Genomic DNA, 16,441 nt, shown 5'->3' with positions numbered 1-16,441 from the left:
GCTTCGGGAGCCGCCAGCCCCGGGCTCCATCTATGGAAAGTCGCCGCTTGTTTTGCCCTGTCTGGGAATTTCATAGCGCCGTGTGGAGCCAAGGTGGCGGCTTCCCGTGCGAAGAGGAAGCGGGGCGGGAGAGGGGTGGAGGTGAGGCTGGGGGAGGAGAGGTGAATAAGGCGATCAGACAAATTTAGAACATCCTCTTCTTCCAAATTTAATCTCCAATAGACAACGAACTTCAAAGAGGGGAAAGCCACTGTGATTTCCTTCAAGCAGCATTGACGCTTTTTGTTTGATTGTTTAAATATATTTTTGAATACTTTATGAAGACGTTTAATATATGTGTAGTGTTGAAAAGGGCCCCCTGAGTAGGGTTATTTTTTCTTTCCCCTTCCCCTAGCCATCAGGGAGCAGAGCTGCCAAACCATGAAGTTCAGCTTTATTCTTGTAGAAAATGTACTTTTTTCCACCGTAAATTAAGTTCCTTATGTTACCATTATACTTTAAAATCATTGCACTCTCTGGCCTTTAAATATGTATGGGAAAAGGTACCTCTTGCTAATACTAAACAGATCCCAGCTAACGCTACTATCATCTTTGATATTAATAAACCCATGCTAAGACACACAATTCAAACTTTTAATTTTGCTTAACATGATTTTAATTCTGGGCAAAAAAAGCATTTTCAGTCTTGTCAGATCTGTTTAGTCACTGATCTGGTTCAGTGTGCATTTGCCACTTACAGCTTTGACCTTCATGGGTGTTAAAGCATGATTAAGCCTCGGGTCTCAGATCTCTTTCTGTAATTTTCCTGAATTTTCCTAATGGCTCTGAACAGAGATGCCACAGCTTGATTACTTCAAAAGTATTTACGTGAAATCCATGTTTCCTACTACTGTCAGAAGAGAACTCCTGTGCCAAAAGAAAGCAACTGTCTTGTGCCTCCTTCCCCCCAGCAACATCACCAGTCACTGCCCCACGGTCATAGTTCTTTTGTCTTTGGTCTGTGCTGAAAATGTAGTAACAAGTGACCTAAAACAATGCCAACTTGATCAATTGTGTATTCATATGAGAGGTATGAGCATCAGCTCTCAAAGCCTGAAGCTGAAATTTCTTTGGAACAAGAGTATTATTAAAACTGATTCCTATTTAAACTGCACTGCCATACAAGACTACTGTTTGTTTGGAGACAGAAGAATAAATTGCGTGCTGCATAACAACAAGAATAAGAGCAAAACTGTTACATCATTGGGGAAATTCCCACTTGCAGTCCATAGTGCAGCTCTTCCCTTGGTTAGCTCCAAAAGCTAAGACAAGGTAGCTCTGAAAAGGAAAACATTAACTTGCCTCATCTTTGAGAAGCCAGTATACGCTAAGAAGGAGGGAGGAGCACTGTGCAAGTAAAGTTAGTTATCATGTGGCAACTGTAGGCACAATGAGGTTTCCCCAAACCCTTCATTTTTCAGCCAAAGGTGATCTCAGCACTCCTACAGCCCATCCTCAGTCCTAAAGAGCCTTCCTGTGTCCTGGAAAAGTCAGACCTACAGCCTGTGCTCCCATTCACCTGCCTGGAAATAGGCTGAAATGGGCGAATTTCAGTGATCTGCTCTTTTACAGACTCCTGAGCTGTTTGTCTGCATTTAATGTCACGTATTTCTTTTCTACATTATAATCCAGGATTTTCAAAATGATTGGAAAGTAAATTGCATTTTCTCTAGCAAATAGAGGATTTCCCTGTGTGTTAATAGTAATAATAAACTAATTATTCCCACCAACAAAAGCTAACCTGTTTGACATTGGTGCCGTCCAAGGGTATATGGAGGGTTCATTCTTATTAAATGAATTTTTGCTCTAGTTTATTTTCTACATTTGCCTTTCGTACCCTCACTTCTTCATGAGCAGAACTTGTAGATACTGGTTTTTTTCAAGAATCTCAGAATATTACAAGTATTTATGAATTTAGGACAAAAAACATGTTACTAAGTCCCTTTATTTCTGCCATCCTACGATTTACCATCTTAAGTCATCCAGGCTGCTTCTGTGCCTAGTGGAAATCAACAGGCTGCTTTGAAAGTGTCTCATCCCTTTCTGTGATATAGAGGGAATCTGATGACTAGCCATAGACCATAGCTTATAGATGACTGCTGTCAGGTGAGTTAGGACATGAATAATTCTGATTTTGGGGGGTCTAACTTTACACATGTTTTTAAAGTACCGTGAGATCCCAGGAAAACATATGGTAGCTACATGTAGCATTAAGGAGAAGCAAATTTTGTTCTTAAACACTTCCAAAAATATTACCCTACAAAATTCATATAAGGTAGCCACAATTATTTCCAGTCAAGAGATGAGGGAAATGGGACCTACAACGAGTAGCATGGTATCTTGCCTAAGATCTGAGAGGACTGGGGCTACTGAATCAAAAGCCCCAGTTATGATGTCCAAGTTTTGGATTTCAAAGACAGTCATACCTTAGGGATGGCTTTTCTATTTGCTTATGTTGATGTTGCTTAAGATATGTGTGGAATGAGACCACCAACCACTCGGAAAGGTCAAATATCTACCCTGCCTCTAAAGCAGAACAGCCTTGGCTGGTTGCCTCTATGGTCTGAGGGGAAAGGGAACGTCTCACAGCCTCCTATCTGTCTGTTCTCTTTCAGTATCCTTCTTCTGTAGAGATGAACTTCAGGAGGATGATGTGGGACCCAAGAAGAGGATTTGTCATCCCCTCTCATTCTTTTGTTTACTCTGGAGTACTCACATGCACTGCAAATGTCACTGGGAGCGTGTTCACCTCCTATTACCTAGCACAGAGATTGGGTGAGTGACTACTGTGCGCCAAGGAATGACCACAATGTTTCTATTTCATAGCTAAGCGCCTGGGTATTATTTCTTGGTTAACCTCAATTATATTCGATATATCTCATTGGTATGTATCTGTAGCAAGTCCAAGCTGGAATGCTAAAAGCAAATTCATTCTTCTCCTTTTTTCCTATTCAATAGAACTTGGATTTGATCCACTCCTGGTTTTGAAAAATTACCAAGTGTTGAGGTGGTACAAAGTAGGAGTATTTTATTCGAACCCCACCAAGGCTTTGTTTGCTTGGATTGAGCTATATTTACATTAAAACAACTGCTGGTTTAGGATAAACTAAACAGCAGCTTTCTTTTTGCTTCTGGTCATTAAACACACAAGATCATGGTATAAAAATCTCATTAAACTGCTATTTCAAATCTCTGCTTTTTTATATAGTCTCTCTTGGTGATTTACTATACTCTTTCCCTTGTATTTCCAGTTGAGCTTCAGCTCAGAATTAAAATCTAAATTTGAAGCAACTAAATATTAAATTTTTGAGTGCTGGGATTTATATGAAGCCAATCAGAATTTATTTTTCCTTTGTTTTCAATGTATGTTCTTTCTCTCCTCATATATTACATTTTTGACAGAGGGGAGTTTATTGTGACTTCATTCCCATTAGATCATGGCATCCTTCTATACAATTAGCACTCAGCTTTAAACAACAGGCTTGTAAATTTGTATGGCAGCCAAATAAAAGTCCTGTAAATCTCTCTCTCTCTCTTTCTTCATTGTTGGAGTAATTATTTTTTACTAGAATCATGAATGCAAAGCTAAAAAACCCATTAGGTCATCCCTCTCTAGCCCAAAAGGACACAGGCAATATCTTACTCTAGAATGTGTTACGGTACAGTGGTCTGACGTGTGTTTGGTATGGGGCACCATAAACATGATGCAGGCTTATTTCAGAGTTGATGTAGTTAAGGCATCAATAAATATATAAGACCAAGATTTGGGGATCCCATTCAGAAAGGAAAGGTAGCTGGTCATCAGAGGGCAGGAGAAACATGTTTCATGTTTTACAGAAATTCATCCTCTTGCAGATATGCAAATGTTGAGGCACTCAAAAGGATGAGTCACTTCTGAAAACTTTTTCTGAGAATGGCTGTGGAGCTGAGGAGTGAGGGTTGGAGCCAAAGATGGCAAATGCAAGAAAAGTAATTCATAAATTGCTGTGTCCACGTGTGATCAGTTAGTTTGATCAGCTGATGTTCAGGCATTTATACAACTGACCTAATGTTTCCATTGTGTGGGCATTTCCAACAATTTCCATAGAAATGACAGAAGAAGGTGAGGTGTTTGGGAAACTGTGAAAGGAGCAGATGTTCGAGAGGCAATTGGAGTGCGGATTCCATCGTAAATGTGATTGATGCAGAGAGTGCTGTGTGGTTATACCTTTGCTTCTTTCATTTCAGAGAGCAGAGTACAGAACCTGTCTCTGAAAGCAACTCACAAAAAACTGCTGGTTGGAGAAACTCTCTATTTGGAATGCAAAGCAGAAACCTTCATCAACGGGCGCATTGAGCTCATATGGACATGTCCTAATGGGAGAGTGAGTTGATGAAAATTCAGTGTTCTGCTTTCATGCAGTCTCCCCTTACCCAACAGAAAGATCTGTTCACAGGGCTGAGTAAACCCTAACTACTACTTATTCTGAAATATAGCCAACCATTTGTAAGCCTACAATTGATTGTATTTTTAGTTTGGATGAATCTAAAACATATCTGACCATCTTGAACCTGCAAATTAAACTGCAAATCTTAGGCTAAATATATGCTTGCAAGAAAAGCCAGGAGTGTATGTTTCTTCTTGGGAAGAATAGCTGTCCCATTTCTTCTGGCCTGTTTGTTGATCCCGCCTCACAGCGGCAAGTCTCAAAGGCAGCCATGAAGGTTGCAAGTCGTCAATCTGCTCATCCATCTCGGCATTTATTAAGTAGGAAAAAGTGAAACAAAAGCCAATTGTATCTGCCGAAATCTCCCCCAAAGGACGAAATTTAAATTCTGAGTGTAGGTTCTTGAGCTTTCTGTGGAATGCAGTACAAAAATGCCAGATTTGAAGTAGAAACACGTAAGAGACTGAGCATTTGCTCTGGTGTACTAAAACCTTTCAGTTCTCCTAAGGAAAGACAGAGGGAAGAAGGGGTATTTTACAAATCAGTTCATTTACCTGAGATACTACTCATGGTTCTATTTGATGCTCAGAATTAAAATGATTGCTTTTTTTTCTTTTTAGTTCAGCAAAATATACATTTCAAAGAAGCATCTAAGCCTCTTGGAAAAGTGTAAAATGTGATTCCTAAAAATTTATTATTTTTGACTTATTTTGTTTACTTAAAGAAAGAATGTCTGATTTTGTTTTGGTGAAGAAACTACAGAAAATATAACACAGAATTTATAGAAGTGCAAGCAATATGGTGTTACTGAATTTTGTTTCTTGAACCCCATATGATGGAAGAGAGTTGTTTTTCTATGAACCCGCCTTAGATTTCTAACGTTATAAATGTAAAATTTCTTGGCCAAATCTCTGGGATCAAAAATCCTATCAGAAGCGATAATGCTTTCTAAAATTCTACAGGAATTTGCATTGGCACTTGGCCGTCATAATGTATTATATTTCTGTCATAATGTATTTGTTTTAGAAAGGAGGAGTTTTTAAAGACAGAAAAATACTGACTGTGACAAAAAACCACAACAAAACCCAAAAAACCAAAGCACAACTCTGACCCTACAGATGCCAACAGCAGTTTTGCACTGAGATCCCTGGGATTTGGTCCCTGAGAAGGGCTGATCTGTGACGCATCCCTTTATTTACCTGCCTGCCCAAATTTCAGTAGAGAAGCACCACCGTTCCACTCTGTTTCTCTCTCTTATTAGACTTGATAATGAAACCTCACACAAGAGCTCTTCCTGCTGATTTATCTTTTATATTCTTTATTTCAGTGTTGGAGAGATATGATAATTTTGATATGAATCACTGCTTTTCTTTACTGGCAGACTTTGAAAGGATGAACAAAAGAATCCAGTTTGCGCTGCTTTTTGACTCCCTTTTTTCTGACTTCCAGCACCCTTATCCTAGAAGAACAATAGACCAGAGTGGCCTGGTGAATAAAGTTGTCAGTAGCCTGACAATTGAAAATGTCACCATGCAAGACGGAGGCCTGTATGTATGCAAAACATTCAACGTAACAAGGCTGGAGGCCAATGTCACAGTTACAGTGTACGGTAAGTTCTGCAGCTAAACCAGAATACTCAGGAACCAAGACTGTTAAACTTAAAGGATAATGCCACATTATTAAATCTCTTGATATGCAGATGGCATTAGGAAGAATGCCAACTAGTTAAAACAACCATTAATCATCTATAATCTCTAATCAATCTATGAAACAGTCAGCACCCAGCACTATGTTTTCAAAGAAACTTTGGAGCGCTCAAGACTGAGACATGGCTGAGGACATGGATTAACCAGCAGCTGAACTGTTTTGAAAAAGCTGGCACCAAGAGTGGTTGCTGATGCCCTGGAAAATCTGCTCTGCTGGCATTCACATGGACAAGAGATACCCCAGGCATTTTTACACACTGCTCCAGGGGCAATGCTGATGCATATTCCCCGCTTTAAATATAAAGTCCTTCATTTGGAGATAGACCTTCCTGGCTGTGGCTGAGCTTTGCAGGGGAGCTATGGTAACAGCTTGTCATTCCATTTGGTTGTCTGCAGCTTCTGCAGATCTGTATTGCAAAAAATCCAGGGTAGACACAATGCAATTCAAAGATGTGAGCACTGTCCTGTGGCAGATCTGCTATTAATTGTCATCCTGTTCATTTCTCTTTCCAGACAAACCTTTCATTACAGTTTCACATAAGAAAGGGCCTTACTACGAGATTACATCAGGACACAAGTCACTGAAACTAGCCGCAAAGGTGGACGCCTTTCCTCGTCCAAGCGTCACCTGGTGAGTACCATCATCTTGAGCAAAATCAGGACTACGCGACCTTCTTTTGGGCTCCTGTCTAGAATAGATTTTCACTGTTCCTCACCACACAGATAAAAGATGAGAGCTGGGAATGCTCATAGCTGTGGTCTCACAGTTCAGCTAAGGAGATGTGACTCTTTTCTGTGCTGACATATGCTCTGTGAAGCTTTCCCATGCTATTTTTCTCTCCTAGTCATGCAGAAATGGTCCCTACAGGAAAAATGGAGATTTCATTTACCCTGGACACAGAACTGTGTGGAAGATTCAAGCAGAAAGCTGTTGAGGAAGGGTTGCCAGTTTACCACCATTAGTGGTGGTCAGTCTGCAAGGAGGAGGCAGTGCATAATAGAAAGCTGCAGGACATTCTCAACATGAGAAATTATTTCTCTTCATAACTTTTAAATAATTTTCTCCAATCCTGTACCACCAGCAATGTCAGATCCTTGCAGACAATGCAGTGAATCCTCCCGAGCAAACTAAAGGCTCCACCAGGACTGTCATGGATCAGCTTAATAGGAGGTGCAACATGCCAGCAACTCCAGGAGACATTCATTTCTCTCTTTACCATGTCATCGCTTGTCTTCTCTCTTGCTGCTTTTTCTATGCTTCATTCTACAGGGGGTCTTTAACAACCCCATCCAACACCTTATACGTCTTTAACTGTATGAAATCCTGTACGACAGCTGGCATGGGTTTGCCTGTCCTGGCAGAGAAGGTGGCTTGGGTGAGTTAGCACCTGCACAGTGCACTTTTCCTTGGCCAGCTGAGTGTCACTCCGGGGGGCCTGGCAGTCAGCAAAAGGTATTGGTCAGGGATGGGTTTGCTGCATTTTTTTTAGCAGTGAAATAACATGGAATTCTCTAATACTCAGTCAGACCAGCGAAATTGGTGCTGCCAGGAGATATTTTTAATTGTTGCTGTTATTTAGGAGATTGAAATGTTTTTGTGAGTTGAAGTGGTGACCGTCTCCCTTTTCTCTGCCAAGGCTTTGTTCTCGGGGCTCAGTGTGGAGCTGCTTGGTAGCTGCCTGGGACCACCAGAGCTGCCTTCCCTGCATGTTCAAAGCTACAGCTGTTGATGTTGGAGGTCTCTCAGTACAGTTGTTTAAACGACTGTAAAGGAGGTTTCTGGCACTCTCAGGCGGTAGGACACATGCCCCAGCTTCTCCGTCCACCAAGCCTAAAGCTCTGTGTGTGGCAAAGTCTGGCGTATTCATATTCATAACCCAAATCTGCATATTGGATTAGCAGTGAAGAGGAGTCTGCTCATGCAGACTCTGCTATCCTTCTCTTAGCTAGTGAAGATTCAAGATTGTGGATTCCTCACTGACCTTCCTATTGATTGTAAATTCTCCAGGTCACAGACTTTAGCTTTTTCAGAAACAGGAAAGGGTCATATATACATATTGAAAGACAATTCTGTTTAATTAATATCCTGTTTTAAAACTGATGACATACATTTTGGCTAACCCATGATTTCCTGCACTTAGTATTGCACATCCATCATAATTTGGGGGCATCTAGATGTACATTTCTGATCATAGTCGGGCATGCAAGAGGCACTGTTCATTCAGATCCATTAAAATATCTTTTTCCCATTTGTTGGATGAAGCCATCCCATAGCAGTGCAGGTGCTACTCAGTTTTAGCGTGGAAGGATAAAAGGAATTGATGTACAATTGAAGCAGTGATTATAGGTCTGTGTTTCCCTTGCTGTTTCTGAAGGATGACTCTTTACCCACGCTAATTTGCGTAACAGTTAGGTTTTCTGAGGGCTAACATGCATGCATGCACATGATGAGCCTTGATGGGACTTTCAAAACAGGTACAAAGATGGCAAACTGATCAAGGATAACCACACTTGCTATGAGCCGGATCCAATGAAGTACAAACTGGGCATAAGAGATGTGAGACCAAAACACGCTGGAAACTACACCATTGTCTTGAGCAATGCAGAATATGGCCTGTATAAGAACCTCACCATGCAGCTGGTAGTGACAGGTAAGGACGTGATGTTTATAATGACTTCTGCTGGGTTCTTTCTCATTTTTTGTGTGATCCTACTTTACCAGTCAGCAGGAATGGGTGACATTTCCCCATGTTTAGCTGCTACGAGCCGATACAGCACTGTGCATAGATAACCACCTAACTTAGGAACCACTGAAGATCCACCTCGTTTCACCACATGTTAAATCAAAGCAATAGAATGGAGAGCTGGTATGAGGAATTAGTCTGAAACTAGGCCATCTAAAGTCACTTTCCACTGAGATACTGCACCTCAGAAATAGCCTGCAGCACCTTTGTGTTGGGACAGTGTCTCCGCAGAGGGAAGCAGAAATGGCTTGAAAGTGAACAAACTTAACAGGACTTAAATTTTAATAGGAGTTTGGGAGGATATCTAGTAGGGAGGTCTTAGAGCTAGGGGCACAGTTTCCCGAGAGAAGTGATGGAAGTTTTATCCCTTGAGATTAAAAACTAGCTTGGGCAAAGCGCTGGAGAACATCTGTTGGGACAGGAAAAGTCCCAATAGGGCTGACGGAAGGAACTAGATAACTTACCCTGTCTTTTATGTCTCTCCATCATCCTGCTACAGAAATACTTTCTAAGTCTGTATTTTAGGTATTGTCATTTATCTGCTGGGAGCACTTGAGAGACAGGTTCATTTTCAGGGGAATCTGGAGAAAAATGAAGTAAACTGTGGTGTGCACTGAAGCAGGTTCACTTGACATAGAGGGAAAATAGATATTGGAATCACATTTATTAATCTCCCTTGCTGCGATAATGGAAGACAGAGCCACATTGTCTCTTTGCACATCCACTGCCTCTTTTAATCCATTGAACTTGGCAACAGAGATTGAATCATGAGGCCAACTACGAGTTCAGCAAAAGTTAGCTCTGCTTCCCTTTGTATTTCCTGAGGTTCACTCAGTCAGTGAGACAGATAAAATTATTGAGATAGGTTTGCTGTCTTTTCTGTGGTGAACTCTTTTCTCCTTATCCTCTTTATACCTAAAAATATTCTCAATTGTCCTGTTTTGTATGCTTATGTACCGTTGCACCATGTAGTGCCAGCATTTGTGGTTTTGTCATTTCACCTTTCACCTTTCAGAAAGGAATAATGCCTAACAAATGGAGAACTTGTCACTTAGGCACATTTGGCCTATTAAAATGCTAAATAAGGTACGGTGGCTTAAACCACCTTAAACATTACATAAACTAACGTGTGATTTAGGAGTGGAGAGAGCTAAGAGTATGCGTCTGGTCAGGTACTGCAGCTCAGCTGATGAGCAGGAATGTGTTAAGCTGTGGTAATTTGTTCACTTGAGATTGTTTATCCATACAATGGTTTTGCCGTCTTGTTAAGAGAACGAACGGAAACATTCAAAGGAAAGAAAATTAAGAATGATAATAAACTATCTTGTCAAGGTAAATATTGGTGTTTGCATGCAAAAGAGAGTGTTTACTTGAAGAGCAGCCATTCCACAAATAGGCATATAAAAAACAAACAGACCCTGTTTGTATCAGCAAGATGCTATTTCAGGATTAAACCATCCCATGCTCTTCACTACAGTACAAGCCTTTCATCTTTATTGTATGTACGAGTATGTGGTATTCTGTCTCTCACACACAGTGCATGCCTAGCATGGTGCTCATTGTTAGCCTTTCTGAGAGATCAGCCCAACAAAGACTTCAATCAGGAATAATTATTTAATTGCAAAACCACCATTTCTCAAGAGTCTGCAAAGTCCAGCAGCTGCAGGAACGTTACCGACTGGAGAAGGCGCTGCATGGGGAAGCACAGGAAAAATGAACAGCAAGTGTTTCTTTTCTGGTAAAAGAAGGTCATCCCAGAAATGAGAGCAAGCAAAGGAAAATATCTGCTGAAGAGTGCCATTGTTTTTAAGCTAAAGGCTGCAAACAGTGAGGATATTTGCCTTGATTGTAAACAAGACTGACACACAACACCTAGGAAATCTCTCTTGCCTTTGCCAGGCTCTTCTCTGCAGTACTAACCTGACATGCTGTACATGTGAAGCACTCAGCCCAAGGAGAGGGTCATTTTGCTGAGATGCATGGGGGTAGAGACCAAAAAAGGCAAATTCTGCTCTTGAAGCTTATTCAACAGCAGCAAACTGCCTTTTTTCTTGTGCTTTCAGTTAGAGTAAAGGGACTGCTTTTTCAGATCTGGGCATCATTTGCTTTACTTTCCAGAAAAATTCTGAAGCTCCAAAGTGAATGCAGATTTGAATTTTTCACTTAACTCCTCAACAAATAACCTGACACTTTATCTCCAGTCATCATGACTGATATCCTGGTATCGCACCTGAATAGATTAAATTGCTTGGAGTTTCAGCAGACACTTAGATATGCAGAAGGCGACCAAAACACACTTTCTAGCTGTTTTATGCAGGGATCACCTTGCCCACCACGGAAACACAACCACCTCTGAGCTGGGAGGGGTGACTAATGTCTCTGCTTAGAACCATAGGCAGTCTGCAATTACTGAAGCTGGAATTTGAACACAGGGATTAGCAGACTTGATGGAAAAAATCCTCTTGGGCTTGCAAGTGAACACAGTGGTAGGAGCATCAGTTCTGCAGCTTGTCTAAAAGGTGGAGCCTGCAGCAGTTCAGCACCCAATAAGCCTCATGCTGAGTACATAATCATGTACCAGCTCCCTATTACTGAGAAGGAACACTTCTTTTTGAGTAACAGCATTGCTCCCCAAAAGCCAGGGCCAGTCTTTTAAATTTCAGAGCTGCATCTGTGAAAGTGAGTGAGTTCTGATCTATACTATTAAAGAGAAGATGGAAAATTATTTAAATAGACTTTTGAATGAGAAGATAAATGTCATTTGAATGTTTTCTTTTGCTGCAAGGGGACACTGCATTGACGAAACTATAAGTAAGCGTACAGCCCCCTCTCCTGTGAGTCTCTTCAAAATAATACATTGCTAATGTTACTGAGCATCACAGATAGTATAACTGGCAGTCAGCGTGCTGTGACAAACCCATCGCTGTGAATTTGAACTAGGTGTAGAGGAATTTTAAAGTTAATAGCGTTGCAAATTGTTGTTCACAAACAAAGTATAAATAGCAGCAGGACTCATTCATCAAATTGCACGATAATAATTTTTGCAGTGTATTTTATTCAATAATAATGGCAGCAGAAGAGAACCCTTTAAGCAGGATGAGAACAAGATGAGAAGTCATTTGCTTGAGCCCTGCAGGACAGGAGCTTATATGCAGTGTATCTCCTGGCCTGCTGGAAGACCAGCACTGCTGCAGGCTTTCCTTGGAGTCACCTCCCCTATACTTAATTGGTGGCAATCACAGTAGTTCTGGCATAAAGCATACACTGTATGTGCAAAGTATTTCACTCCATGGTAATGAGTAAAATATTAGGAGCTATTTCCCCCCTAAGTTTGATAGGGCCATAAAACTGATGAGTATCTGCAGAGTGCAGAGGTATCGATCGTCTCAGCTCCACAGAGGCAAGAAGGAGCAAAATGGGCAAATAACTCGCAGAGCTGCAGGGTGGGAACTGACAGCAATGCTGGCCTGAGGTGAGGACCTGGTTGACAATATGCAGGAAGGAGCCTGCTGCCTGGCCTGGAGGAGAATCATGCTGCTATTCAAAAAATGTCTCTTTAAGAAGTGGCTTAGCTGTACCTCTGGTCACCCGTGCTCCCACTGCAGCTGGAATTTAATCTTGCAGGAGCACATATCTCCCTTGTGGAGTCACCTTGGCTCATTGTAGGACTCAAGTCCCCAGGAGGTAGCTGACTGCATTTTCAAAACACTCCTTCTTTACATATTTACACATCAAACACTGTCCAAGAAGCGGCGGGTTGCTGTGTTTTTGTTTTGTTTGATTAAATTCTTATTGAGAAAAGCTTCAAGAAAATAATGTCCTGAAGAATTTGGAGGGGAGGGAGCAAGGAGAAGGAACAATCCTAGCAAACAGCTGGTGGCTGCACATCTGAGCCAGCCAAGAAGGAGAAATGTGGGAGAAAAGAGTTATTCCGGGCTGGAGTACAAAGCAGTTTCAGAACAAAACATAAACAAAAAACCTCAAATCTATTTATGGGCAAGCAGGCTGCATTTCATTCTCACCCTTGTCCAAGTCATCTGCATGTATCAGGGTTCTTGCTGAGCCCTTATGGAGCAGACAGCGTGCTCTGACCACCACGTTGTGATTGAAGATTGTATTGAAGCATAAGTTAATTCAAAAATGGGATGAATAACCTCCTTCACCACTTTGCCTTTCTTCTTTGTCGCAAAGTTCCTCTCCTGTGCTCCCTCAAGGCTCTTCCAGCAAATATTGCTTTGGGTTCCAGCTGCTCTAGTCAATTGAAATTACGTTCCCTCACAGAGTCCTTGATCCCCCAAGCTCTTGTGTTGTATCTATAAGAAATGCAGGATTAAGTGCTAGAAATAGCCTCTACCATAAGCAGTAGTAATTCACAGGCTCCTTATGAATTCCCTCTCTCCTGGGCAAGGACTGGAATAAAAGGGGTGCGTGGAGAATTCACGTGTGCATTGCCATGTGCTCTTTGTTATGTCGGCGAGGTGACTGGCTATACCTCGATTTGTTACCGGGGAGAATTAGCTCCAGAGCACTTAATAATGCATATATTGCCCTACTCTGTAGTCAGGCCAGCTCTTCATATTTGGTTTAAAATCAAAGGCAAAGGGAGTTCTGTGCCTGACCTACTTTGGCTTGCAAGGGATGAGTTGACATCAAAGGAGTCCCCAGTGATCTCCATAAAAGTTAATAAATATGCAGTGATCCATGTGAACAATACCCCATCACCTCAACCAGACCCAGAAATAGTCTGAAGAGGGAAATGAGCCTTCAGGATGAGGTTAATACATTTGGGCTATGCCAGTTCAGAGAAAAAGAGCTCTTAGAGTGATGGATCTCAATTAAAGCCAGTTGAAGACAGAGGGGAGGCTCCCACGGTCTTTTGTGCGTGGAAGGGCCACTGAAATCTCTAAGTTGGACACTGCTGCACTGTGAGAAACATGAGTTTCTTTGGAGTATTAGTGCAACCCAACTGATGTTTAGGTTAAAGGACTGAGCCAGATATGAGAAGCAGGGCTACATAAAATTATCTACCTTCACCTTGCCTGCATGCTGCGGTATCCTGCCAGGCCTGGTTTTCCTTTGTGTATCATATCCATCTCCTGTGTAGCTCCTTGGAGGATGACCCATTCAGGAAAAGTCAAAATAGAAAATGTAATTTTCCACCTCCTGGGCCAGCCAAGCAAACTAGAAACCCCAAAATAAAACAGAGCTTGTCTCCATCCAACTGCTGTTCCAATGTGTTCCTCCCCAAGCCCATTGCTTTGCTTTCCTCCTGGGTCCTGGCAGCAATGGCTGTGGCCAATGCTTTGGGTGGGCAGGACACTCAGTTGAGAGGAGCAAGGGCAAAGAGATACAGTGCTCCAGATTCAAGTCTCATTTATCAGGTGCAAGCAGGAGAGAAACAACTGACTTTTTCTGGGAGATATAAGAAAGAAAAGAAAAAGTAGCAGCACAAACAGACTGCAGCCGGCCTTTCCGGCACACTAATTATTAGCAAATTATGAAGAATTTTCTCACTGACATCATGCAAACCCTGCACACTTGCAGCTCCACAGTCCAGCCTCCACTCAGCCTCTGTGCGCTCCCAGGAGAGCCCCTAATGAAAAAGTCAGATGAGCTATTTTCATTTTGTTGGAAGTAGCCAAAGCAATTTTAGGAAGAGGAAGGTAGGGGCCTGCTGGAGTTTGCCAGAAAAATCTGAAGCATTCAACTCACGTCTTTGCAGCAGCAATCTCTCTCTGACAGCCCTTAAAAACCAGAGAGTGGTGGGGGGAAGTCGGAAAGTGGCAGCATGTGGTTTCCATGCTGTCTCTCAGACAAGCCTGCAGGTATATTAACGGTTGTTTTTCTCTTTTGAAAAGCAGGCAAACGGGTCAGAAACAAAAATCCTAGGAAACTGCCTGCTCTGCTAAAAATTAAGCAGTTCATCATTACGCATTTGCTTTTGACCTCTGTTTAGCCACAAAAAATAAGATGGGGAGAGACAGACAAGAGAAAATCCTTCTTTTTTTCCCAAAGCTTGGCTGCATCAGGGTTGAATGACAGATCTGGGAAAGGTGGTACAGGACTGGAAAAGACAGCTCTCTTCCTACAAGGTGAAGATAGATACATGCAAAAGTGACAGTACAAGGTCAGAAAAAACAAAACCAAGCTGCACTGCCATTTTAACAACAAAATTCCCTGTAGGGTAGGTCAAGTGCCCTGTGATTTTTCTTAATATCTGTTCATACAGTACCCAACTGCATGGTTTCTCTTCCATTTGCTTCCACCCTGCTGGCATTCCCAGCCCATAACAGCGGGTTACAATGGAGCAGCAGGGTGTGCGTGCTAGAGATTAGGCAGGCGACCGATAATTGGTGACCCTAATTCTATTCCTGGCCGTGGTATTGACTCATGGAGAGATTTTGGCCACTCATTTCATCTTGGCATCTGCTTCCTCAGAGGTACCTCAGAGGGACAATGCTGCGCACCCACTTTTGCTATGCAAAATAAAACAAAAAAGCAAACAGAACAAAACAAAGAAAACCACCCAGACAAAATCAGCTGGGGTCAAACACAATGTTCTGTTCAGCCTGAAACAAAAGTTTTGTTTTCTGGTCATTTAACTAATTTTTTCTTCTTTCCTTTTCACAAAAAGAAAAAAAAAACCCACACAAACCACAGAGATCACTTGTAAGCCAAACACAGACAAAGTGTTTTTACTTTGGGGGAAAAAACTTTAAACTAGATTTGAAGAGGAAAGGGATAAAAGGGATTGCTGGATCGATGGGCCAAGGCCAATTGTGTGAGGTTCAACAAGGCTCAGTGCCGGGTCCTGCACTTGGGTCACAGCAACCCCATGCAACGCTACAGGCTTGGGGAAGAGTGGCTGGAAAGTGCCTGGCAGAGAAGGACCTGGGGTGTTGGTTGACAGCTGGCTGAACATGAGCCAGCAGTGTGCCCAGGTGGCCAAGAAGGCCAATGGCATCCTGGCTTGTATCAGAAATAGTGTGGCCAGCAGGACTAGGGCAGTGATCGTGCCCCTGTACTTGGCACTGGTGAGGCCGCACCTCGAATACTGTGTTCGGTTTTGGGCCCCTCACTACAAGAAGGACATTGAGGGGCTGGAGCGTGTCCAGAGAAGGGCAACGAAGCTGGGGAAGGGTCTGGAGCACAAGGCTGATGGGGAGCGGCTGAGGGACCTGGGGTTGTTTAGCCTGGAGAAAAGGAGGCTGAGGGGAGACCTCATTGCTCTCTACAACTACCTGAAAAGAGGGTGCAGAGAGGTGGGGTCGGTCTCTTCTCCCAGGTAACAAGTGATAGGATGAGAGGAAATAGCCTCAAGTTGCACCAGGGGAGGTTTAGGCTGGATATTAGGAAATTTTACTTCACTGAAAGGGTTGTCAAGCATTGGAACAGGCTGCCCAGGGAAGTGGTTGAGTCTCCATCCGTGGAAGTATTTAAAAGACATTTGGATGAGGTGCTTAGGGACATGGTGTAGTGGTGGGCTTGGTAGTGTTAGGTTAACGGTCAGACTCGATGATCTTGA

General features: G+C 42.3%; 1 protein-coding gene across 1 annotated transcript in view; it reads left to right on the top strand.

Annotated features, from left to right (window-relative positions):
* The window catches only part of LOC142415088 (vascular endothelial growth factor receptor kdr-like), a 144,436-nt gene that overhangs the window by 57,765 nt on the left and 70,230 nt on the right, over positions 1 to 16,441 (top strand). Inside the window, exons 5-9 of the mRNA XM_075513086.1 lie at positions 2,655 to 2,814; positions 4,267 to 4,403; positions 5,916 to 6,075; positions 6,686 to 6,803; positions 8,648 to 8,823. Coding sequence (XP_075369201.1) covers positions 2,655 to 2,814; positions 4,267 to 4,403; positions 5,916 to 6,075; positions 6,686 to 6,803; positions 8,648 to 8,823 — 751 coding nt within the window. The remainder of the gene's footprint in view (positions 1 to 2,654; positions 2,815 to 4,266; positions 4,404 to 5,915; positions 6,076 to 6,685; positions 6,804 to 8,647; positions 8,824 to 16,441) is intronic.

Source organism: Mycteria americana, chromosome 10 (assembly GCF_035582795.1).
Source record: "Mycteria americana isolate JAX WOST 10 ecotype Jacksonville Zoo and Gardens chromosome 10, USCA_MyAme_1.0, whole genome shotgun sequence".
Taxonomy (NCBI): Eukaryota; Metazoa; Chordata; class Aves; order Ciconiiformes; family Ciconiidae; genus Mycteria; species Mycteria americana.
This window is presented reverse-complemented; position numbering and strand designations above follow the sequence as displayed.